Below are 24,127 nucleotides of genomic sequence, written 5' to 3'. Positions count from 1 at the left end.
CAGGAGAACAAATCTGAGGTCTTGTGGATACCAAAGTGACCAAAGGATGATCATGACACCTTTTAAGGATGAGAATCCTAAATTGTTCTGGGATGAAAATCTGTTCATATGAAATACCATCCCTTAGCTGAAGATGCATTTCCAATGAAGGTGGATGATTGACAACCACTTCCTTTATTTGTGATACAAGATCTGCTTGCAGGTGCAAAAAGTTCTTAGCTGACAGAATAGTGTCAGGTTCGGAAGGTAAGACTGGGTCATGTAATATGCGTGAGAGTGCATCGGGTTTGCCGTTCTTCGATCCTGGATGGTATGTTATGTGAAACGCAAAGCGAGAAAAGAAAAGTGCCCATCTTGCCTGCCATGGCCTTAGATGTTTTGCAGTTCTTAAGTACTTCAGATTCTTGTGATCTGTAAAAATAAGGATGGGGTGTGAAGCTCCCTCCAGCAGATAACGCCATTCCTCAAGAGCCGCCTTAATAGCTAACAGCTCCCTGTCCCCCATGTCATAGTTCCTTTCAGTGGAGCTTAACTTCCTAGAAAAGAAAGCAACAGGGTGAAGTAGAGATTTGGGTCCCTGTCGTTGAGATAGTATGGCTGCAACAGCACTTTCAGAAGCATCCACTTCAAGAACATAGGTTAAGGCAAGATCCGGGTGCTTCAGATTGAAAGCAGAAGTGAAAAAAGTTTTTAGCTGTTCAAATTCTGCTTGAGCCTCGGGGGTACATTTGAATGAAACATGTTGCCTGGTCAACTGTGGGATTGTTGCAGTGATACTGGAAAAATTCTTGATAAATTTCCTATGGAAGTTAGCATACCCAACAAAGCGTTGTACAGCTTTTTTGTCTCCTGGGACAGGCCACTCTAATACAGAAGTTACTTTTTGTGGATCCATAGCAATGCCATCAGGAGTAATGACAAGTCCGAGAAACTGAATAGTCTGTTTCTCAAATTCACACTTTTCAGCTTTAGCATAGAGGTGATGTTGGCGTAGTCTATCTAGTATTTTCTTCACATGGTCTCGGTGTCGCTGTACTGAGCTGGGGAAGACTAGGATGTCATCAAAGTAGACAATGATAAATAAATCAAGATCGTCCTGGAATATATAATTGACAAAATGTTGGAACGTTGCTGGGGCATTACAGAGGCCAAACGGTATAACCAAGTATTCAAAGTGCGCGATTGCGCATTTCTGTGTGCATGCGCATGTCTGGTCACTATTCTGCAGAGATTGCTGTGCGCATGTGCGTTTCTATTAGCCAGCCATCTCATAGGACTTCCCTTACAGGTATGTGCTGGTTATGGGGTCAGCTTAGCCTTACTGAGGACAAAACCCACACTTGCTTTGTCTCTTGGATAGCTTTGAGGTAGACTGCCACAGCTATTGCTTCAATGGAAGCATCAGAGAAAACATGGCTCTCTCTTCTGGTGGCATTTGTTAGAGATGTAGAAATGTAAGTGCATGACAGGTAAGCTGTCTCAGAAGTATTTTATCCTAAATGGTAAAGGATGCTGTGAAACTCAGAAAATCATAGATGCATAACAGCACATGAAACTCTTCATTTCGTGGAGAGCTTGTCACAAGTAGATACTTGAAATGTGAACGTGTCTTGTTTGACATCACAAACCAGTCTGACGCTATGTTGCATAAGCAAAAGATTCATTTGTAGCTTGAATCCCTGTGCACTAACAGCATTGTCGTCAGAAGGAAAGGCTTTCATTCTAGTCCTTCTCCATTCAGTCCTCTCCACAGACATCTGTATATGTAGAGAAAACAGGAGTATTAGATGCTGTTTAGTCTGTGCTCTTCCTGCCATGCTTTGCCTTGGGAGGATTACTTGTAGATGAAGTGTTTGCCCATGATCATCACTGTGGCAGGCATGCACTTAATAGTAGCCCTACAGTCTTTATCATGATGTTCTGTGCATTTTTATGAGGTCAATATATTTCCTGAGTGGGTGTTGTTTGTTATGTATAGGTCATTAGCAATTTGGGTCCTCAATTTTCTTGTTCTAATCAGGCTTTTCATGGACTGGAGTAGGTTCAAGTGGAATATCAGTCCTTTTCACAGACACTTGACTTCTGTGGTCTCTGTGAAATGTGTGAGTTTGCAGGCCTTGAAGAAGGTGGACTAAGAGCGCTGCTTGTGAGCAATGGGTGGATACACATCTCCAAGAAATTATATCCATGCATTTATGACTCTTATTAGTTTAAGGGTCCATATGTTGCGGTAAGGGGCCTACTAATATATGGTGGTGGTGCACTCATTCTCCTGAAGACACATGGGGGTTTATTTACTAAAGCTGGAGAGTCCAAAATCAGACTCCCTTCTGCATAGAAACCAATCAGCTTCCAGGTTTCATTGCCAAAGCTTCATTGAACAAGCTGAGGTTAGAAGCTGATTGGTTTCTATGCAGAAGGGAGTCTGATTTTGGACTCTCCAGCTTTAGTAAATAAACCCCATGGTGTTTAACTTCACATATACCAGGACTTTTGTCCTATTATTTTCCTTATTTGGACTGGATTTTGGACTTTATGTTGATGGTGATTTCCATACACTTTTCATATATATATATATATATATATATATATATATATATATATATGTATATATATATATATATATATATATATGTACATATTTGTAATTAAGTGATGGTTTAGCGCAGAAATTTATTTATGTTCATATGGCAGCTATTGGCAATAATATTACAGATACCTTTCCTCATTCAAAGTGTAATGTTATTTACCCCCTCAGCAGTCACATGATCGGGAGCCCATCCCTGACTCCATATCAGAAGCCGTGACAGCTCAGTCAGTGTGGTGGGAGTGCCACACAACATCTTGCTGCTGTATATACATGTTACATGGTCAGCAACAAGTTAAAATAAAAGAAAAAGCAATTAGGGCTGACCACTATAAACAGGTACATCAACATGTTGCTTGAATAACAAGAAAATAAGTCTCAAAATTAGAGCAAATTAAAACTCTATTTATAAATGGTTTTCATACAAGATTCCCATAACCCAGGATTTTTTACATTTTTCCAGTTGACTCCAATTTAGAAAATGTGTGAATCTTGTATGAATATAAACACACCTCCAAAAGTTAATGCAGAGTCTTGCGGGAGCTAAGAAATGTCAAAATGCAGTACATTGTGCAAAAGAAAATTTTAAATGAATAAAAAAGAAAAATTAAAGCTTCAGCTTTTTTTACTGGTCACAGGTTAGCCAGGCCTTCCTAATCCCAATTAGGACAGCGGGCTATCTGAAGTTGCTCGATTCCTTTATTCAGTTTGAGTACACTGAATGAAACTGAGATGAGAAGAAGTGACAAAAGAGTAGATATAGATATTAAAGCAATGTAAGGAAAAATCTTAACTAAGCTTTTTATCTAAGATTTATTTACTTGCATTATTTGCTCACAGTGCTCCAAACTGGTGAAAGAAATTCGTGTGACCAAAAAAAGCAAAGGAGAAACCCATTATGAACAAGACCTTAATGTACGGGATCTTCGAGAATTTAACAGATCTGTCAACAAGATGCTGGCTCAAGCAATGGAGCAAAATCCTGAGCTGGCAGTGCCGCTGCAGATGTACTTTCAACAGGTTTGTAAGCTTTGTAAAACATCTGACCTAGCAGGGTTGCACCTATAGCACGCGAAGCAATTGGCATCTAACGTCTGTAAGTCTCTTTTCTCTGTCTGCAGATCTGCTTTAGGAGATAAGGTTCTAATCTGTGTATGCAGGATTTCCCCATAGACATGAAGCAGAGAGCAGCAGGAACCATTCTTTAAAGTGGGACTCTGCGGTCATAGAGTGATCCAGCTGTTGATCCCCTTAAACATGTGTGATGGATAACCTGCTCCTAAAAGTTTACTTACCTGAATAAGGTCCCTTTCACATGGAGCAGACTGTGTCTGTGATCCGCTTGCTCAGCAAGTGATCTGTCTGCTTATCCCCCTCTAAGCAGGTGGATGACAGGTCCATGTCCACTCAACTTATGCAGAGCAGACACAGGCACAATCCGCTCTCTGCCTGTCCATTTATACTTGACTGCCATCTGATCTGCTTTTTAGCAGATTGGATTGGATGTAGGCGGGTGGAAACAGACACATGTCCATTTGCACCAACCACTCCATAGTATTCAATGGGGGTAGACAGGCGGACCCTATCGGAACATTCCTGTGAAAGGGGCCTAAGAAGTAGGTGTGCCCACACAGCTCACATCACTGCTTGTGCTAGAAGGAGCAATAGCAAGATCCTCCAATTATATGTACACAATCAAAATTGAATAAAAATTATGTTTTAAATGCATATAAATCAAATTTCATATAGTGCTGCTCTCTAATAAATGTAGAACACATCTATTAAAAAAACATATGTTACAAAAGCCAGTCGAAACCAATAATAGTGAAAATAAATCTCAGCAACAGACACATCAGTGTAACATATATTACAAACACATCAGTGTAACATATATTACAAAAACGAAATGCAAACTGACCAAAGGAAAGAAAGTCAGTAGTTTGGATTCGCATCAAAGTCAATTTTTTTGGGAGGTTTCAGTTATTTTTATTTGATTGTTTTTGCACACATAAGCAAATGTATTTCAGGTGTTTAATTGTGTATTCAAGCTCCAGGCCTGGTGGATCCCATGCAGAATTTCTGGGTATGAATGAAGACATTTAGGGCCTTGAGATCCAAGATAAGGTGGTTTCCCCCTTTGGAGTAGAAAGCAGAACTAAACCCGCCTACACTTTAAAGCCAAGGATTGCAAAGATGGTGCAAAGTTACAAACAGACCAGAAGTGATAAACTGGGGATGGGAGTGAAAACTTAGCTTGTAAATGTTGAATACCACCTCCTGCACCTAGGCATGAAGATGCAATCTGTCAAGGTGTCTGCAAAGGCTAACAGATGACTTCCACTTTGGAGAAAGGGGACCCATACTTTTGCAAGAAAAGACTTGTTTAAAGGTTTGGAAAACTTGAAGTTCCAAGACTCATGCGTAGGCTGGGGGCCAAACTTGTGTCTGGGTTTTGGAGTTTGAAGCTGTGAAGTAACAAAAATGACTTTTCTTAATCCAAGACTTAGACTTGAGTTTCTTTAGCTGAAGATGATGATTATTCTTGCATGCTGTGGCATCCTTAATGATGGCATTCAGGGCAGACCTGAATAGGTGTTGCCCCTTAAAAGCCATGTGGGGGAAATTATTTTTAGAGATGAGTTCCACACCCTAACACATTAGCCAAAATGCCTTCCACATATGTACTGACAGGAGACTCATGTGGAAATGAGATGGAAAACTTCCAACAACTCATTCCCACTGTTGTTCAATGCAACAGGCATTGGTTCTTAATGCTTTAAGGGATCAACAGTCATAGCGATAAGCTCCCTTCTAATAGCCATAGATCAATCGGTCAGAGTTTGACAAATTAAGGTCATGGCTAACACAAGTTGCAGAGCAGGACTTCTCAGAGAGAACAAAGCTCTAGAAAAAGCCTCCAGTTGTTTATCAGTGGGGTCCTAAAGACAGGTGAACCCTGCACCACATGCTGAACACTTTAAGAGAGAACAATGCCAGGTCTAAAGAGGAGGCAAGTCTGCTTTTTAACAAATTCCTCCTCAAATAGATACAAGGCTGATTAGCACTTGGGAAGTACAAACATCCCGTCATAATGTTTCCAGTCTCCATAGAGCAAGACTGAAAACAACAGTGCACCGAAAAGATATAGACTGAGAACAGCACTCGTAGAAGCAGAACAGTCTGATCTTCTAACTTCAAGATGGTGTATACTGCATAAATAGGAGCTGAAATGGTCTCTTTCAGTTTGAGACTGAAGAAGGCAGAGGCAGGTTTGTCAAGTAATGACTATAGAGAGAAACTTGGCATCAGACATAGTCTCAGTGGCTAGAGGCTCAAAGGCTGCTACAGCGTCAGGCAGGTTGGATACAGAGTCTGCAGGAGAGGGCATGCGAGTGTACTCAAGTGCCTTGTGGTCAGAGACTGTACACATTTGAGCTATGTGGCCTAAAAAGTCTTGCATGACTAAGGTGTAAACCTCCTTAGACAGGGCAGAGGAGTTAGCCACGCCTGATGAACATGGTGAAAACCTGAAGATGGCATAGATTCTAGTAACAGTAGATACAAGTATTGCAGGTTGTAGATATTGGTTACATCAGTGGCAAGCTGCAAACAGCACCGTTGTTGTCAGTGGAGAGTGAACTATGTCTAGAATCAAACATGTTACAATAACATGGTGGTAAAGCAATGTTAGCTCAGGGTAAGAGGCAAGGCCTTAGGTAGTTGCAACCTCTCCTAGAGGGTATAGGGTCAGACTGTTGGTGATCAAGTTACTGTAAGTCAGCAGCAAAAATGGACAAAAGTTCAAAGTTTAACTTGACTCTGCAAAGCAGGAGCAGCAGCAGGACAATGCTTCCTCCAGGCTGAATGCTGGGAAAGAGTGCAGAGCAAGCATGTTACATTTCACTGAAGGGATGATGTCAGTGTTCAGTCCCTTGGCATTAACCCTTTTCACCATAAACCAACAGAAGTGGGAAACTCAACCCAACAATCCAAATATTAGGGCAGCTTCCAGTGCTCAGCCTGATCAACCTACTCAGAGTTAGGTTTCAGAAAAGGGGCTAGTGCTGAGGCAAACCGCTCTGGACCTGTAAAGCAATCCACTGCTAACTCATTACTGGAACGGAGTTTGGAAAGCATCTAACATGAGACCCAGGGGCCAAAGGTCGCTTCTAGGCTAGCCTAGCAGTGTCCTGTCCAGTGAGAACCTGGTATGGCACTCTGGATAGCTGCCATGTAGAGATCAGCTTAAGTAGTGATGTAGCAGTCTTGGAAAAAAAGTCTAAGGTAAAACTAGGACAATAGGAAAAAAACTGAGGTTTTCTGTAAGTAGAAGAGGTTATCCTAGACTGTCCCATAATTATTTTTTTTTTTGCTAGTGTCCACTTCTCAAATTTAAATGAACTGCCTGACTATGGCATTCTTTTAGATAAAGAGTATTTGTGTGCTTTTGTTAATAACAAAGATTAGCCACCAAACGAAATATAGGTATTAAAACTAAGTTTGAGGAAACCAATCCAGATGAAGGTCTGATTGGCTATTGACTACAACACTTTATTCAATAAACCAGTGCATAGATATTGCACAAACACATTGCTATTAATATCACAAAACAGCAATAGGAACTCCATGGGGGAAAAAAAGGATGTATCATAGTTGACAGTTGAGGGTTGAAGCCCTCAGAACAAGCAGTAGTGAGCTGTGATACATACTGGTCAGTTGTTGAACTGTACTTTTTAGGGCCTTTTCAGGCCCATTTAGTCTGGTAATGCACAACAGACCTAAATTAGGACTTCCAATATATTTTCTGACTTAATGCACCACAGCATACATAGTAAGGTTCTATGCATTGGGTTCCAATGAAAAATAATAGTACCACAGTACATGTGTTCCAGTAAAACACAGGTCTAAATGGGCCCCTAAATGAATTTGCCATGAGGAATATACAGAAGTTGCCATTCCATTGCTGATGTCCTTCTACCTGTTATGCTGACCCCAAAACAATATGGCTGCATGTGTAACTCTTATATTGTTAGTACCTTACTGAGCTTAATTACATCAACACTAAATATTTGTTTCAGTTTGGCCTGGAAATTCCATCTTCCTCAACTCCTGGTAGCTCACGTTCTGGTTCATCCCGAAGTTCCATTGTATCTGTCCGGTACGTTTTATTTTTTATATGAAGATGTGTTAAGGTCTGAATATCAAAAACAATATTCTATATAGCTTCAATTATTTTAAGGTATTATACTACTGGTGTCCAGCACAACCTTGAGCTAAAAACAAATGTAGTCTATAAGGGTAGCAAGTACCTTGGGCTCAACATTCTGGAGATGTAATAATTTTAGTGTCTTTTCATGAAGTGTACTAATAGTAACTGGACAGCTGCCACACCGAAGCATAAAGCATATTCGCAGTGCAAAAATGTTATGAACATGTATGTTTAGATGCTACTTAAACAAAAAAATAGTATGTGGCCTTATGCATATAATACTTCTTATTGTAGTAATTCCTGAAACCAGGTTTGTGCTAAAACATGGGGTACCATTATCTGCCTGTGTAAGAACTGCAGTTAAATAACTGCAAAATAATACACAAACCCTTCCTACCAGGAATGGCAAAAAACATTTTATATACATTTCACTTTTTTATGTAAGAGTAATATAGTAAATAGAATGACAAACTCACTGCAATCAATATCTATACATGTTTTCACCTAAGATTTATACAACCTTCACACAATTTTTTCAGTTGAATCCATAATGGGTTGTATGTGCACATATTAAGCTGGTTTTTGGCTGAACCTTTCTTGCTGATACCTTCTGCTTGGCCCACCACTGACTTTTCAAGGGTACATGGGAGCCAATGTTTACCATTTCCCACTATGTGGGAATTAAAAGGAATGTCCATACTAGAACTAACTATGTTTAAAGCTGCTCCCACCTGCCTTCTGACAACTCTACTAACTCCCCTGTAGAAGGAAGATGCCTCTACCTCCTTGTTTACACTCCAGTCCAGTCATGTTATTGGCTCCCAGCGGCCAGATTCAGGGGAGAGGAGGGACAGCAAACAGATTCCCCATAGAAGCCTATGGGTGACATTACCACCTCGCCATTCCATCCATTGTCAGCGGTCTCTCTCTTCTCCCCTGCAGCCATCCGCTAGAGAGATCACATGACTGGACAACTCTGAGAATAGTTGCATATATACATCTTTTTATAGGGTAGTTAGTGTAGTAGTTAGAAGATGGTTGGGAGCCATTTTAAGCATAGTAAGTTCTAGCCAAGACCTCTACTTTAACTGGTTCCAGACCGGCCAATAGCAAATTGACGGCCGAGCAGGACTTTCGTCAATCCGTGTGGGCATCGTATGATGTTCTTCTGGATCAGCACCGCGCTGCGGCAAGATCTGCCAGCGGCTGTGTCCATCGGATAACTGATCTGTATAGCAGCCCGTTGCCTGTATCATGTGACCACTGTGACCAATCGCAGCAGGTCACATGACAACTGTAAACAAGGTCACATGACAACTGTAAACAATGGATGGCTTCCTATCATGCCATCCATTGTATACAATTGTGTTGTTAGCTGTGATTAGTCAGTAAACACATGGTACAGACTGGGTCAATCACAGCCCATCTGTGTCATGTGATTACCTGTGGCCAATCACAGCTGATCACAACAAAAAACATTGACTAAATCTGTTTTATTCAGTTAAATGCCTGCCTATAGCAGTGAAATTCCTTTCCACAAAGGGGTAATTTGGGGAATATCTGTGCTGTCCTGACATTTTTTGGGCCTCAAGAAATGAGATAGGCCATTAGTACAACAGGATTCATCGATTTTCATGTACAATATCTCAAAGAAGTGAGTACACCCCTCACATTTTCGTAAATATTTTATTATCTTTTCATGTGACAACACTGAAGAAATGACACTTTGCTACAATGTAAAGTAGTGAGTGTACAGCTTGTATAACAATGTAAATTTGCTGTCCCCTCAAAATAACTCAACACACAGCCATTAATGTCTAAACCGCTGGAAACAAAAGTGAGTACACCCCTAAGCGAAAAATGTCCAAACTGGGCCCAAAGTGTCAATGTTTTGTGTGGCCACCATTATTTTCCAGAACTGCCTTAACCCCCTTAGGCATGGAGTTCACCAGAGCTTCACAGGTTGCCACTGTAGTCCTCTTCCACTAATCCATGATGACATCACAGAGCTAGTGGATGTTAGACACCTTATGCTTCTCCACCTTCTGTTTTGAGGATGCCCCACAGATGCTCAATAGGGTTTAAGTCTGGAGACATGCTTGACCAGTCCATCACCTTTACCCTCATCTTCTTTAGCAAGACAGTGGTTGCCTTGGAGGTGTGGTTGTGGTCGTTATGTTAGAATACTGCCCTGCGGCCCAGTCTCCGAAGGGAGGGGATCATGCTCTGCTTCAGTATGTCACAGCACATGTTGGCATTCATGGTTCCCTCAATGAACTGTAGCTTCCCAGTGCCAGCAGCATTCATGCAGCCCCAGACCATGACACTCCCACCAACATGGTTGACTGTAGGCAAGACACACTTGTCTTTGTACTCCTCACCTGGCTGCCGCCACACATGCTTGACCCTATCTGAACCAAATAAGTTTATCTTGGTCTCATTAGACCACAGGACATGGTTCCAGTAATCCATGTCCTTAGTCTGCATGTCTTCAGCAAACTGTTTGCGGGCTTTCTTGTGCATCATCTTTAGAAGAGGCTTCCTTCTGGGATGACAGCCATGCAAACCAATTTGATGCAGTGTGCGGCGTATGGTCTGAGCACTGAAAGGCTGGTCCCCCCACCCCTCTAACCTCTGCAGCAATGCTGGCAGCACTCATACGTCTATTTCCCAAAGACAACCTCTGGATATGACGCTGAGCATGTGCACTCAACTTCTTTGGTCGACCATGGCAAGGCCTGTTCTGAGTGGAAGAAAAAGAGAGGAAGGCGCCTCTAAGTGCAGTATTAACAATTTATTAGTAGACAATGGAAAATTTGCACTTACAAGATAAACGGTTAAAAAGACTCATCGTGTGGTAATTGGATCCAGGTGGGACATCCAGCTGTCCAGCAGCAAGCTATGCCTATAGGATCAGGAAGTAGAGTCCAGGATGTGCCTGTGCATCAAAAATGAAGCTTGGAGAGCAGAGTCAGATGTAGCAGGTGAAAGGGGCGGTAATGCATTTCGGAGCATGCTCAATAGGCTCCTTCTTCAGAGGTCTGAAGAAGGAGCCTATTGAGCATGCTCCGAAATGCATTACCGCCCCTTTCACCTGCTACATCTGACTCTGCTCTCCAAGCTTCATTTTTGATGCACAGGCACATCCTGGACTCTACTTCCTGATCCTATAGGCATAGCTTGCTGCTGGATGTCCCACCTGGATCCAATTACCACACGATGAGTCTTTTTAACCGTTTATCTTGTAAGTGCAAATTTTCCATTGTCTACTAATAAATTGTTAATACTGCACTTAGAGGCGCCTTCCTCTCTTTTTCTTGTTACTGCATTAGAGCCTTGCTTCCACTCTAAGAAGAGCTGCCTCAGTGTTACTGCTTCCATCCATCCATCCCTGATATCCATCTGGCACCTTTATCTTACAGCTACAAAGGTTGGGCTCCAACAAGAGCGCCCTATATAATATACATTTTCTGTTCTGAGTGGAACCTGTCCTGTTAAAACACCGTATGGCCTTGGCCACCTTGCTCCAGCTCAGTTTCAAGGTTTTGGCAATCTTCTTATAGCCTAGGTCATCTAGAGCAACAATTCTTTTTTTCAGGTCCTCAGAGTTTTTTGCCATGAAGTGCCATGTTGAACTTCCAGTGACCAGTATGAGTGAGAGTGATAACACCAAATTTAATACACCTGCTCCCCATTCACTCCTGAGACGTTTGTAACACTAACGAGTCACATGACACCGGGGAGGGAAAATGGCTAATTGGGCCCAATTTGGACATTTTCACTTAGGGGTGTACTGACTTTTGTTGCAAATTTACAGTTATACAAGCTGTACACTCACTACTTTACATTGTAGCAAAGTGTCATTTCTTCAGTTTTGTCCCATGAAAAGATAATAAAGATATTTACAAAAATGTAAGAGGTATACTCACTTCTGTGAGATACTGTATATACCACAGTTTGTGGACTCTAACTTTCCTACAGAGTAAATAATATACACTAATTTGGGTTATTTTCACTAAAGAAATGTAGCAGTATATATTTTGGCCTACATTTCTGAAGAACAATTATTTGCAAAATTACATAGCAGAAACTTTTTGGCCTTTTTTTTTTTTTTTCATTTATTTAACAAGATAATAAATACCCCAGTGGTGATTGAATACCACCAAAAGAAAGCTGTACTTGTGTGAACAAAATGATAAAAATTTAGTTTGGGTACAGTGTTTCATGACTGCGCAATAGTCATTCAAACTGTGAAAGTGCTGAAAATTGGCGTGGGCAGGAAGGGGGGTAAAAGTGCACAGTATTGAAGTGATTAAGTATTTGGAATTCAGTTTTAGCAATGTGCTGAAAATTTACATATGCAACTGAATATAAAGTTTATAGCCGTAGTGCCTGCAGGTTTTCCAATGCTCACTAAGATTGTGCACTTATCCAAGTAATCAATGGTTGTGGTCAAGTAAATTGATGCTATTCCAATGTTAAGTCTGCCATCTTCTAAATCATATTTCTTTATTTGTAGTTCAAGTTCTTCTAGAATTTCAACCAGCTCAGGCCCCTCCTCACGTGTTAAAGTGGTTGAGCTTGGGATACCTAAGGCCTCTCCACCTTCAAGTGCATCATCTGCTCACAGCTCCAAGTCATTCAGCTCAAGGCTTTCCTCACGTGTTAAAGTGGTTGAGATTGGGATACCTATGGCCTCTCCTCCTTCAAGTGCATCATCTGCTCGCAGCTCCAAGTCATCCAGCAGGGGGAGTACTCACAGAAGCCAAAAATAATACTGGGACAATACAAAAATGTGCTGCAACTGTGTTGATATGTTTTGTAATGGTAGCAGGGATCAATAAATATCTATACATGTAAAAATCTGCTTTTTTTTTTTTTGCTAAAAAAAATGACATAGAAGAGGCCCTACAGAATAAAATGGGGGGGTTGCAATTTTTTATGTCACCATATTTGTGCAGCAGTTTTTCAAATGCAAATTTTTAGAAAAACACACTTTAATACATTTTAGTGCACACAAAAACAGTATATAATACCCAATTTTTATAAAATAAACATTTTTACGCCAAGTAAATAGATACGAAACATGACACTATAAAATTGCACACATCTGTGGAATGGCACCAAACTATGGTACAATAAATTATCTATATACGACTATTTGAAAGCAGTTACAGGTCACCAGTGTCAAGTCACTCAGGAGCTCTGGTGATAAAATTATTGCGGTCACTCTGAGGTTTGCGGTGATACAGATACATGCAGAACCTACAAGTTCATTTGCATTTTCGCTTGTGCATGGGGGAGTTGAGGGCACTTTATTTTTTTTTACTTTATTAAAAAAAATATATATAGTATAAAAAAAAAAAAAAATTTAGATAAATTTTTGACAGCCCTTGTGCTAGCATGGGCTGTGACAGGTCCTCTTTATGGAGAGATCTAGGGTCTATTAGACCCAATATCCCTCCTCTGCACTCCAGAACATCTGATCAAACCAAGATCAACTCCCTTCCACCATCCATAAACACAATCCAGTGGCTCTATAGCTGCTCAGATCACTTTTACTAGAATCAAAATTGCCGGCTATGAAAAATACCATGATCTCAGTATAACAACCTCAATACGACACTTTATATATACATACAGTGGTATTGAGGTGGTTAAATTTCCTTTATAAAGCTTCTCATTATCCAGACTGCAGTAAAACCCTGAAAATTAAATGAAACCGACATTTGCGCCTGAAGATGCATGCGACCCAAAGGTAAGGTCACCTTACCATGCCTAAACAAGTTTGCTTTATGAATCAAAATGGGCTTACATTTAAATCAACCATTCTGGGCTGTTGTGAGCACTGTCTGTGCAATCGGAAGACACAGGAAAAGGAGAAGACGACATACTATTAGCACAATATAGGAGCAAGTTCCTACAGGGTGATCAAACACATGCAATTATCTTTTTTTTAACATGTCATGGAGTGCTATAGGTTATTCACACTATAAACACACAAGTGGAATTCATAAAGAGTGTGGTAGAAGTTCTGTAGATGGTCTTTTGTCAGTGGAACCAGTTGTACATGTCAGAATAATGTAGATTAATCTGTCACAAATGTGGCACACCTACAAATTGTATGTCATTTTATTAATACTATATTATATACCAACAAGCACTCCTGTATTATATTTTAATTTCTTTGTTATTCCATAATATATTTATAACAATATATTTTAGTTATATATTATTTATATAGTACATTAATAATTTCTTTTCAGCCTCAGAAGAGAAAGTCCATACTATTAACACCAACATAGAAAGGGTCTATCTAAAGTATCCTTAATGAATCTGTCCCAGCAATAATGACAAACATAAAAATTGTCACCACTATGGCCCACTTAATTTTGGCACCTATGTCGGTATTTCTAATGAAAGTGGCGCACAGCACCAGTCATATGTCTGAAATGGCTTACCAAATCACCCCAACATGGATTTTAAAATAAGAATACATACAGTACCACTATATTTTACAAACTTTAAAGCAGTTATAAACCCAAAACCAAAAACATTACATAGTAGAGTTTACCAATCATTAGATGTGATGGCTGCATTAGTATTTTTGTTTTCCCCTTTTATTTTACTTGGTGATTCAGCCAGTGACACACTTCCTGTTTTATGTTGTCTGTATTCTGGATGAAGCCAGTGAGGGCAGCACGGTGGCTAAATGGTTAGCACCTTCACCTGACAGTACTAAGGTCGTTGGTTTGAATCCCAACCATGGCACCACCTGCCTGGAGTTTGTATGTTCTCCCTGAGCCTATGTGGGTTTCCTCCCACACTCCAAAGACATGCTTGTAGGTTAATTGGATTCTGTCTAAATATGCTTAGGTAAAGCATACAACTTTGGACAACAGCATTGTCAGCCAAGGGAGAGGGTAGTGTTAGATTTAGACTTGACTAACAAATTGAAGCTGAACTCCAGGTAACACTTTATAAGCAATTACAGAAGTTTTGTTTTTTGCAAAACAGTTGGGACAAATTGCAAACACCTCCAGTGTTCAATAATTTGTCCCAACTTTCCAACTGCGACTTTGGACAGCTTGGTCTGATAAAGGACATTGAAAAATAACACTCACTGACAGGAGCACCAGTTAAAAATAGAGGGAAAAAGCCTAAAAAAAGAAAAACTAATTCAGCTACCACACCTAAGAGGCTGAAATTTAACAATTTTCTTTTTGGGTTTAACATTGCTTTAATGGATGGATACTTTTTTCTATATGAATTCAGCTTCAATGCTTATTTGCAAACTTCCTGAATCATCCTTTTCTAAAATTTATACTACATGGTAATACTAGGAATTATGACAAGCCTGTAAATTCCATATCTTGGAGTAGAGTACAGGACACTGGAATTGATTTGATAGATCATGGGTTAGGTACCGCTACATTCAGGTGATTGGACACTGCCAATTTCTTTCACAAGGTCTGCCCCTCAGTGTATCTGTATAACCCTACCTGACCTGAGCAGCCAGTTAACAGCAGCAAATGAAGGCTCAAACAGCCACCCTGAAAATAAATACGTTTGGAAGATGTGAACAAGAGATCATGCCTAGGCAGAAGTCCTTTAAAAAAAAAAAAAAAAAAAAGGCAAAGCGACTATTAAACTAGGTGTAAGAGGAGGGAGGAATAGTAGGAAGGGACCTTCTGGAAAATAGTTAAGAGAACTAGAATCATGTCCCACGGGATGATGCAGCAAATAGTCATAGAAACAATATGTGACCTACAGAGGAAGCAAGGAAAACCAGCTTCCAGTCCACATATAGCAAAAGAAAGAAGGGTGAGCCATGGCAGAGCAAACAGAAAGGGTAGGCTCCGCTTGTCAAGAAAAGAAACACAAGGGGGCGCCAGCCTAAGTGCAGTATTAAGATGCAAGTTTATTAAAAATAGCCAAATAACTACTCACAACTTGGGTAAGTTAATGGACATTTATCAAGTCTCAAAAGGCCATATGCAGGGGCTAGTGTGTATCCACTGCAGCCCAGGCACTGAAGATCTGGTATAAACGTGGGCCATCAGTCGGGAACGCTGTAACCAACATGGAACGCACTGAAGACCGGGCCGAAGGCAACATCCAATGGGAATGCGAGGATGAGTGAGGTGATGCATTTCAACTTCCACTTTTTCTTCAGATAGCTACTGTGGAATCCATAGGCTAGGTGCCTCTGTGACGGGAGTGACTTTTGGGGGTGGGGGGACCGCTTGGTCAGCTCATGTTCCCCTCATTATGTTTAACCCACCCTGTGCCTGTTAAGGGGTACAGGGTGTAAATGAATGTCCCAGTATTGTGTATAGTGTGTGTTCCTTTGTCCCTGCCATGTGGTTGCCCATTGTCTACTGCCATGTGGCCATTCCTTTGTTCTGGGCCACATGGCTGTCCATTGTTTGCTTGCCATGTGCTATCCCATTGTTCTGTGTCTTGGTTGGATGGGGAGGGGTGATAAGGTGTTTCCTGTCTATAGTATTGTCCCAGTATTGTGTATAGTGTGTGTTCCTTTGACCCTGCCATGTGGTTGCCCATTGTCTACTGCCATGTGGCCATTCCTTTGTTCTGGGCCACATGGCTGTCCATTGTTTGCTTGCCATGTGCTATCCCATTGTTCTGTGTCTTGGTTGGATGGGGAGGGGTGATGAGGTGTTTCCTGTCTATACTGTAGCCCTTCCCACTGATGGGGCGGGCTGATGATGTGTTTCCTGTCCCTGGTTATGTTTCCCCGCCCTCTGTGTATATCCTGTGTTTTTTGTGTAAAATAAAGGTAGTTGGCTTCCTATTTTAAGAAGAGCTGGGTGCTATCTATTTCCTGAGGGATTTCAAGGGTGTGGTCCGTGGATGGTGTTCGGACAGGGGAAGCTGCGGTATAACGGAATATACCCAAGTGCGGTCGGGTACCAGTTCCGTTACATTGGTGGCAGCGGTGGGATTGTGCTTCCAACCTGTAAACACATCCAAACCACCACCGGGATCCAAGAGCAGGAGAGGAGAGACAGATACCACCCGCAGCTATGAAAACTGAGGTCTTATGGCGGATGCAGCAAGTGCTGGCTTATTTAGATGACCAGGTTTCTACATGGGAAGAGCGTGGATAGAGAAATACGTCTGTCCAACAGCTGGATGAGGGTGTGGAAGATGGAGCAGTCGGCGCATCCCTCCAATTACAGATCCCAGGATGTATGGATCTAATGGATTTTTCGCTGGAGGATGTTATGGGTGATGAATCACCTGCAGTCTGGGACATCTAAACCACCACCAGGATCCAAGGTTCAGATAGCAGGAGAGGAGAGATACCACCTGCAGCTATGGAAACAGAGGTCTTATGGCAGATGCAGCAAGTGCTGGCTTACCTAGATGATCCTGTTTCTACATGGGATGAGCTTGGATGGAGGGACGTGTCTGTCCAACAACTGGATGAGGGTATGGAAGATGGAGAAGTCGGCTCATCCCTCCAATTACAGATCCCAGCATGCATGGATCTAATTGATTTTTCAATGGAGGACATTGTGGGTGATGAGTCACCTGCCAAAGTGCTAGCACTGGATCCAAGGGCCACCAGCCCGTGCCCTGGACATTTAGCCATTCCAGAGACTGGGGACTGTACTGACTTTTTTACTGATGAGGAACCACCCGGGGAGCTGCCAGCTGAAGCGCTGACAACCGGACAGAGGATCCAGGACCTCTGCCCCACACCTGTGGTAGTTTCAGAGGCCCAGGGTGAGAAGGGAGAGGAGATTGTTGTCCTCCCTCCCCCACAGTCAGCAAAAGTGGAGGAAACTCTTTTCCCTCCCAAGCCAGGATCTGTGCACCAGGGGGACAGTGACGGAGGAATGCCATCCCAGCAGCAGATCCACAGTCTGGGAGTGGAGGAAGGCAGCCTCCCTCCCCCACGGTTAGCCGGAGCAGATGTGGGGTCCCCAGCAGAAGAGCTGGCAACAGGACAGAGTGCCGCTGGCCTCTGCCTAGCAACTACAGCCACCACCTGGATACCTCAGGGATGCTGGGCAGTCGGCCCAGATCCCCCACAGAAGGATGGAGTCGGCCCAGCCACCCTGTCTTCTCCCCAGCGGCCGAGAGGACTTCAGGGAGAAGGACCAGTCTGTACTTCTCCCCAGCGGCGGGTATGTTCTATGGGAGAGGCAGAGGTTGGCTGGGTGAGTAATGCTTGGTGTGGGACAATTTGCATGGGGTACTGTGCGGGTGCTGGCATTGAGAGACTGGAGGTGCAGAGTAACTTCAGAGTACATCCGTCTGGGATCTACTCCTGCGTTACTCTCCTGCCAAAAGGGGAGATATGTGATGGGAGTGACTTTTGGGGGTGGGGGGACCGCTTGGTCAGCTCATGTTCCCCTCATTATGTTTAACCCACCCTGTGCCTGCTAAGGGGTACAGGGTGTAAATGTGAATGTCCCAGTATTGTGTATAGTGTGTGTTCCTTTGTCCCTGCCATGTGGTTGCCCATTGTCTACTGCGATGTGGCCATTCCTTTGTTCTGGGCCACATGGCTGTCCATTGTTTGCTTGCCATGTACTATCCCATTGTTCTGTGTCTTGGTTGGATGGGGAGGGGTGATGAGGTGTTTCCTGTCTATACTGTAGCCCTTCCCACTGATGGGGCGGGCTGATGATGTGTTTCCTGTCCCTGGTTATGTTTCCCCGCCCTCTGTGTATATCCTGTGTTTTTTGTGTAAAATTAAAGGTAGTTGGCTTTCTATTTTAAGAAGACCTGGGTGCTATCTATTTCCTGAGGGATTTCAAGGGTGTGGTCCGTGGATGGTGTTCGGACAGGGGAAGCTGCGGTATAACTGAATATACCCAAGTGCGGTCGGGTACCGGTTCAGTTACAGCCTCCAACAGAAAATCCAAGTTCACAAAGGCAGAACATCAGAGGTGGGAGTGATGTCAGTCACGCAAGAGCAGAAGGGACCTCATTATCAGGCAATCAGACATTGTCTTCCAACTCTGCCTCCAACACGCCACAGCTGGGGAAGAAAAAGCGGAAGCTTTTGAAACACATCACCTGACTCATACTCACGTTCCCAGAGGATGTTGCCTCCGGCCCAACTGACAGCCCACGTTTATGGCTATTTTTAATAAACTTGTATCTTAATACTGTGATAAGCAGAGCTCAATCACAGTCTCGTGACAAATGAGATTGACCTCTGCAGTCACTTTTGCAGTAGTTTTCTTATTCTAGGTCACAATCCTGCAAAATGTCCTTTTGTCTCTTTCGGTCAGGTGCCCATGCTGAATACACTTATGCTTCCCACCAACCTATTAGCTAGGTGTCTGTTCACAAAGCGGAAGCAAAAGAAAGTTACATAACTTCCAATTTCAACGTGAAACACATTGGCACTATTGCACCTGCAAATCATGTAGTGTTTCCATTTTTTTTGTCCAACCCCTGTATCTATTTAAAGAATAAGTTCACTTATTCAGGGTAAAACATGTAACGTGTTAGCACTGCAGCTATCCTGCAATCTGGTGATCACAGGGGCAGCATTAGTAAAAAAAAAAGGCTCCTAGTAAAATAAAAAAATTTTTTTTTACCTGCATATATGATTATAGATGTATATACACTGCTCAAAAAAAATAAAGGAACGCTTATTAATCAGAGTATAGCATCAAGTCAATTAAACTCCTGGCATATTGATCTGATCAGTTAAGTAGCAGAGGAGGTTGTTAATCAGTTTCAGCTGCTTTGGTGCACTAGCCAGGCAACAATGAGACAATCCCCAAAACAGAAATGGTTTTACAGGTGCAGGCCACTGACATTTTTTTCCCTACTCATCTTTTCTGACTATTTTCACTGGTTTTGCATTTGGCTAGAGTCATTGTCAGTACTGGTAGCATGAGGCGATACCTGGATCCTACAGAGGTTGCACAGGCAGTCCAACTCCTCCAGGATGGCACATCAATACGTGCCATTACCAGAAGGTTTGCTGTGTCTCCCAGCACAGTCTTAAGAACATGGAGGAGGTTCCAGGAGATAGGCAGTTACTCTAGGAGAGCTGGACTGGGCCGTAAAAGGTCCTTAACCCATCAGCAGGACCGGTATCTGCTCTTTCGTGCAAGGAGTAGCAGGATAAGCACCACCAGAGCCCTACAAAATTACCTCCAGCAGGCCACTGGTGTGAATATCTCTTACCAAACAAACAGAAACAGAATTCATGAGGGTGGCCTGAGGGCCCCCCATCCTCTAGTGGGCCCTGTGCTCACTGCCCGGCACCACAGAGCTCGATTGGCATTTCCAACACTGGCGCCCTGTGCTGTTCACAGATGAGAGCAGGTTCACCCTGAGCACATGTGCTGGTCTTGAAAGGGTCTGAAGAAGCCCTGGAGAACGTTATGCTGACAGTAATCTCGTTTAGCATCACTGTTTTGATGGTGGGTCACTGATGGTCTGGGGAAGTATATCCATGGAGGGACACACAGACCTCTACAAGCTAGACAATGCCACCTTGACTGCCATTAGGTATCGGGATGAAATCCTTGGACTCATTGTCAGACCCTACGCTGGTGCAGTGGGTTCTGGGTTCCTTCTGGTGCACAATGTCCTGCCTCATATGGCAAGATTATGCAGGCACTTCCTGGAGGATGAAGGAATTGATACCATTGAATGGCCCCCACGCTCGTCTGACCTAAATCCAACAGAACACCTCTGGAATATCATGTTTCAGTTCATCCGACATTGCCAGGTTGCACTTCAGACTGCCCAGGAGCTCAGTGATGCCCTGGTCCAGATTTGGGAGGAAATACCCCATGACACTCATTAGGAGCATGTCCTGATGTTGTCAGGCATGCATACAAGCAAGTGGGGGCTATACAAACTCCTGAGTACCATTTTGAGTTGCTGCAATGAAATTTCAGCTATGGTAGTAGGGAGTAACAGGGGCTCTTGTTTTTGGAACCAACTTTTCTAAGTGAGAGGAGAAGGATCCAGGGACCAGTGTAAAAAAGAAAAAAACACACCTTGCTGTCTCAAGGAGACAACCAGTATAAACTTGAGAATTGGGGGGTCCTGTATTAGGACTGGAAAGTCCCTGTATTCTTTCCAAGAAGGAATAAAAATGAACACCCCTTGCGACAATAAGACCATATTGGCATTAAAGGAACAGTCTTTCTTTTCAAAAGCAAGCAATAGAGATAGATAAGGGCAAGAAATAGAGGGCAGAAATAAGATTCAGTGTGTACCTCTCTAGAAGGCAGAATGAAAGAAAATACCAAGCTATCCCTTTTCAAGGTTGGTGTAAACACCAGTAGAGTACCCTCTTCACCTCCAGAGATTTAGTAAATCTTCAATATGAAGGTTTTTTGGGGGCGTGGTTTGATGCATGAGCTATATGGCCGCTTGAATGGCAAGCTCTGCCAACCCCAGGTTATAAACTCAGCTTTCTGCAGACAATTGGAGGTTGTCATCGGGAAGATTGGTCGCTTTCAACCTCCCACAACCCCACAATCACAGCTGGGTCAGAAATTGCAGGAAATTTTCCATACTCAGACAATGGAATCCCAGGCCAGCCACTCTGGTGAATCCTCTCCCGCCATAATGGCATGCCATGCACAGCCGTCTCCCAGCAAGAAGAAACCCAGGCTGGATACGGAGACAATGGTAGAACTATTTCAGCCTAAAATGTCAGATTTTTATACTGTTGCCTCAGATGTAAAAAAAATGCAACTCTTTGGCGGTGTCCGATCTGAAGGAAGGAAGGGGTGGCAGACCCTCTAACAGAGGTGGAGCAAACTACCATTCGCCATGACATGGCGTTATCTGAAATCCAACAAACTACTGCTCACTATGATAATGCAGAATTATGGGATTTTAAAGGTGCAGAAAGAACAAACAAAAAGTATTGTTTCCTGCAGCTTTAATTAATGTAGCTTTCCTACATGTTTTGCCCAACCTGGGCTTCCTCAGGGCAAGAAATGACAAGTCTGCAATTATATCGAAAATATAAAATCAAAACATAATTCCAACTAATGCTAATCATTATTATTAGGAAAGAAAGAAGGAAAAAAAAAGAGCCACTAGAATCCAGTACCTGTACGAATTACTTACAATGACAAAGATGACAAAAGATTTTTTTTCTCTCAATTTCAAAACTTTGCTGTACTGTTGCTGATGGACTTATGGTCATGTTTAGGTGGATACTTTACCCTCCTATCCTCTGCAATTGTACGAACGCTTGGGCCTGAATGATGCTTAGTTAATTACACTTGTGTGCTTAAATAGTTTTGGCAGCATGACCTTTTTTGTAAGCTGGGGACTCGCACACATTTTTCTGAAGTTAAAAAAGCAATATGTATAATAATGATTAGTATTAGTTGGTATTATGTTTGATTTTATATTTTCGATGTAATTGCAGACTGTACTGCGGATATATCATTTCTTCCCCTGAGGAAACATATAGGGCGAAACATATAGGGAAGCTACATTCATTAAAGCCAAAGGAAACAGCCAAGTTTGTTTTGATTGTCAATAACTATTCTACTTGTTTACAATTTTAACAATGGTTTGTAATAAAATGGAGGAACAAATTTTCTTTTAACAATACTGTTTGTTTGTTCTTTCTGCACCTTTAAAATCCCATAATTCTACATTATTAGATTTTATTTCCTTAGGGATGTGGTGCATTGTTGTCTGTTTGGTCATCTACTCATCATCTTATACTACTCACTATGGCCACCAGCTCATAGATATTGCTAAATGGTTAGCGCTTCCACCTGGCAGTACTAGTGTTGTTGATTCAAATCCCAACCACAGCACCAGCTCCCTGGAGTTTGCATGTTCTCCCTATGCCTGCGTGGGTTTCCTCCGGGTACTCCGGTTTCCTTCCACACTCCAAAGACATGTTGGGAGGTTAATTGGATCCTGTCTAAACTGGCCCTAGTATATGTATGTATGAATGTGAGTTAGGGACCTTAGATTGTACGCCCCTTGAGCGTTAGGGACTGATGTGAATGCACAATATATATGTAAAGCACTGCGTAAATTGATGACGCTATATACAGTATCTCAAAGAAGTGAGTACACCCCTCACATTATTGTAAATATTTTATATCTTTCCATGTCACAATGGAGAAATGACACACTGCTGCAATGTAGTGAGTGTACAGCTTGTATAACAGTGTAAATTTGCTGTCTCCTCAAAATAACTCAACACAGCCATTAATGTCTAAACCGCTGGCAACAAAAGTGAGTACACCCCTAAGTGAAAATGTCCAAATTAGGCCCAATTAGCCATTTTCCCACCCCGGTGTCGTGACTCGTTAGTGTTACAAGGTCTCAGGTGTGAATGGGGAGCAGGTGTTAAATTTGGTGTTATCGCTCTCAAACTCCAAAATCACGTATATATACGCGATTCTGCGCACAGGTGCCGCCCTGTAGCAGTATATCTGCTATAGGGCGGTCCTTAAGCAGTTAATATATGGTGTAGCAACTCCCTCGGCTTCTGCTGCTGTGTTGACATCTGAAGCCTCATAAAGATGCAGTCTAGCGCTGCTGTTAGCACAACATGGAGAACCTGACCTTTTGCCAAATTTTTGGTTTGATGGCAGGATTACTGATCTTTCAAGTGATATACCTATGCACTCCTGTTAATATAGAAAGTGCTGCACTCCAAGGGATCCCTTGTCTTCATTTCAGCCAGAACCTGTCCGTGCTCTACATACACTTATGTTTCAAAGTATTAGGATCCATGTGCTTTTCAGAAGAGAGCGGTAGCTGTACACCTCCCTATTTTTTTCTTTTATTATTTTTATTACTTCTAATTATGGTTGCTCCCTATCTGTTTCTTGTAGCAGTTACTCTGTTACAACAATGTGCTGAATATGATTGATTGCTTATTCTTAGATTCCCCGAGTGATAACGGCAGTTCCCTTCTTTGAGGTTATATAACAACTGTGTCCTATCTTTTCTTTATCTTACATAACCAACCCCCACCAGCGGGATTAGGTTCTTGCTGACCTTTTTTCGGAGTGAGTAGTGGGCAATTTATTGCATTCACGCACCAGACTTTTCCTGGATCCACCCTACTTTAGGTTTTCTGTTCAGTCGTGCTGCAGACGTCTCTGTGATGGAGAACCTTTCCAGGTGATCCCCTTCTCCCTTTTCATCTTCTATATAACCCCACCCTTTTTTTTTTCTTTCTCTTTTTTGCCCAATCCTAAGGCCAGTCTCCAGCTTAGCACCCAGTCGCGGTGGAACTTAGGCCTCTCAACCGGGAAACCAACAAGTGGCGACACAGCTAACGGTCAAATTGATTTCACTGAATGCTAAAGGTCTTAAGATTCCAG

At 42.3% G+C, this 24,127-nt stretch overlaps 1 protein-coding gene across 1 annotated transcript in view; it reads left to right on the top strand.

Moving 5' to 3' along the window:
• CCDC39 (coiled-coil domain 39 molecular ruler complex subunit) overlaps positions 1–12,659 on the top strand; it is a 72,796-nt gene extending 60,137 nt beyond the window's left edge. The window contains exons 18-20 of the mRNA XM_089675558.1: positions 3,428–3,607; positions 7,666–7,745; positions 12,316–12,659. Coding sequence (XP_089531684.1) covers positions 3,428–3,607; positions 7,666–7,745; positions 12,316–12,571 — 516 coding nt within the window. The 3' untranslated portion in view covers positions 12,572–12,659. The remainder of the gene's footprint in view (positions 1–3,427; positions 3,608–7,665; positions 7,746–12,315) is intronic.
• Positions 12,660–24,127: the final 11,468 nt, after the last annotated feature.

Source organism: Staurois parvus, unplaced genomic scaffold (genome assembly GCF_062004578.1).
Source record: "Staurois parvus isolate SC_StPar_1 unplaced genomic scaffold, SC_StPar_1.0 ptg000155l, whole genome shotgun sequence".
Classification (NCBI taxonomy): domain Eukaryota; kingdom Metazoa; phylum Chordata; class Amphibia; order Anura; family Ranidae; genus Staurois; species Staurois parvus.
This window is presented reverse-complemented; position numbering and strand designations above follow the sequence as displayed.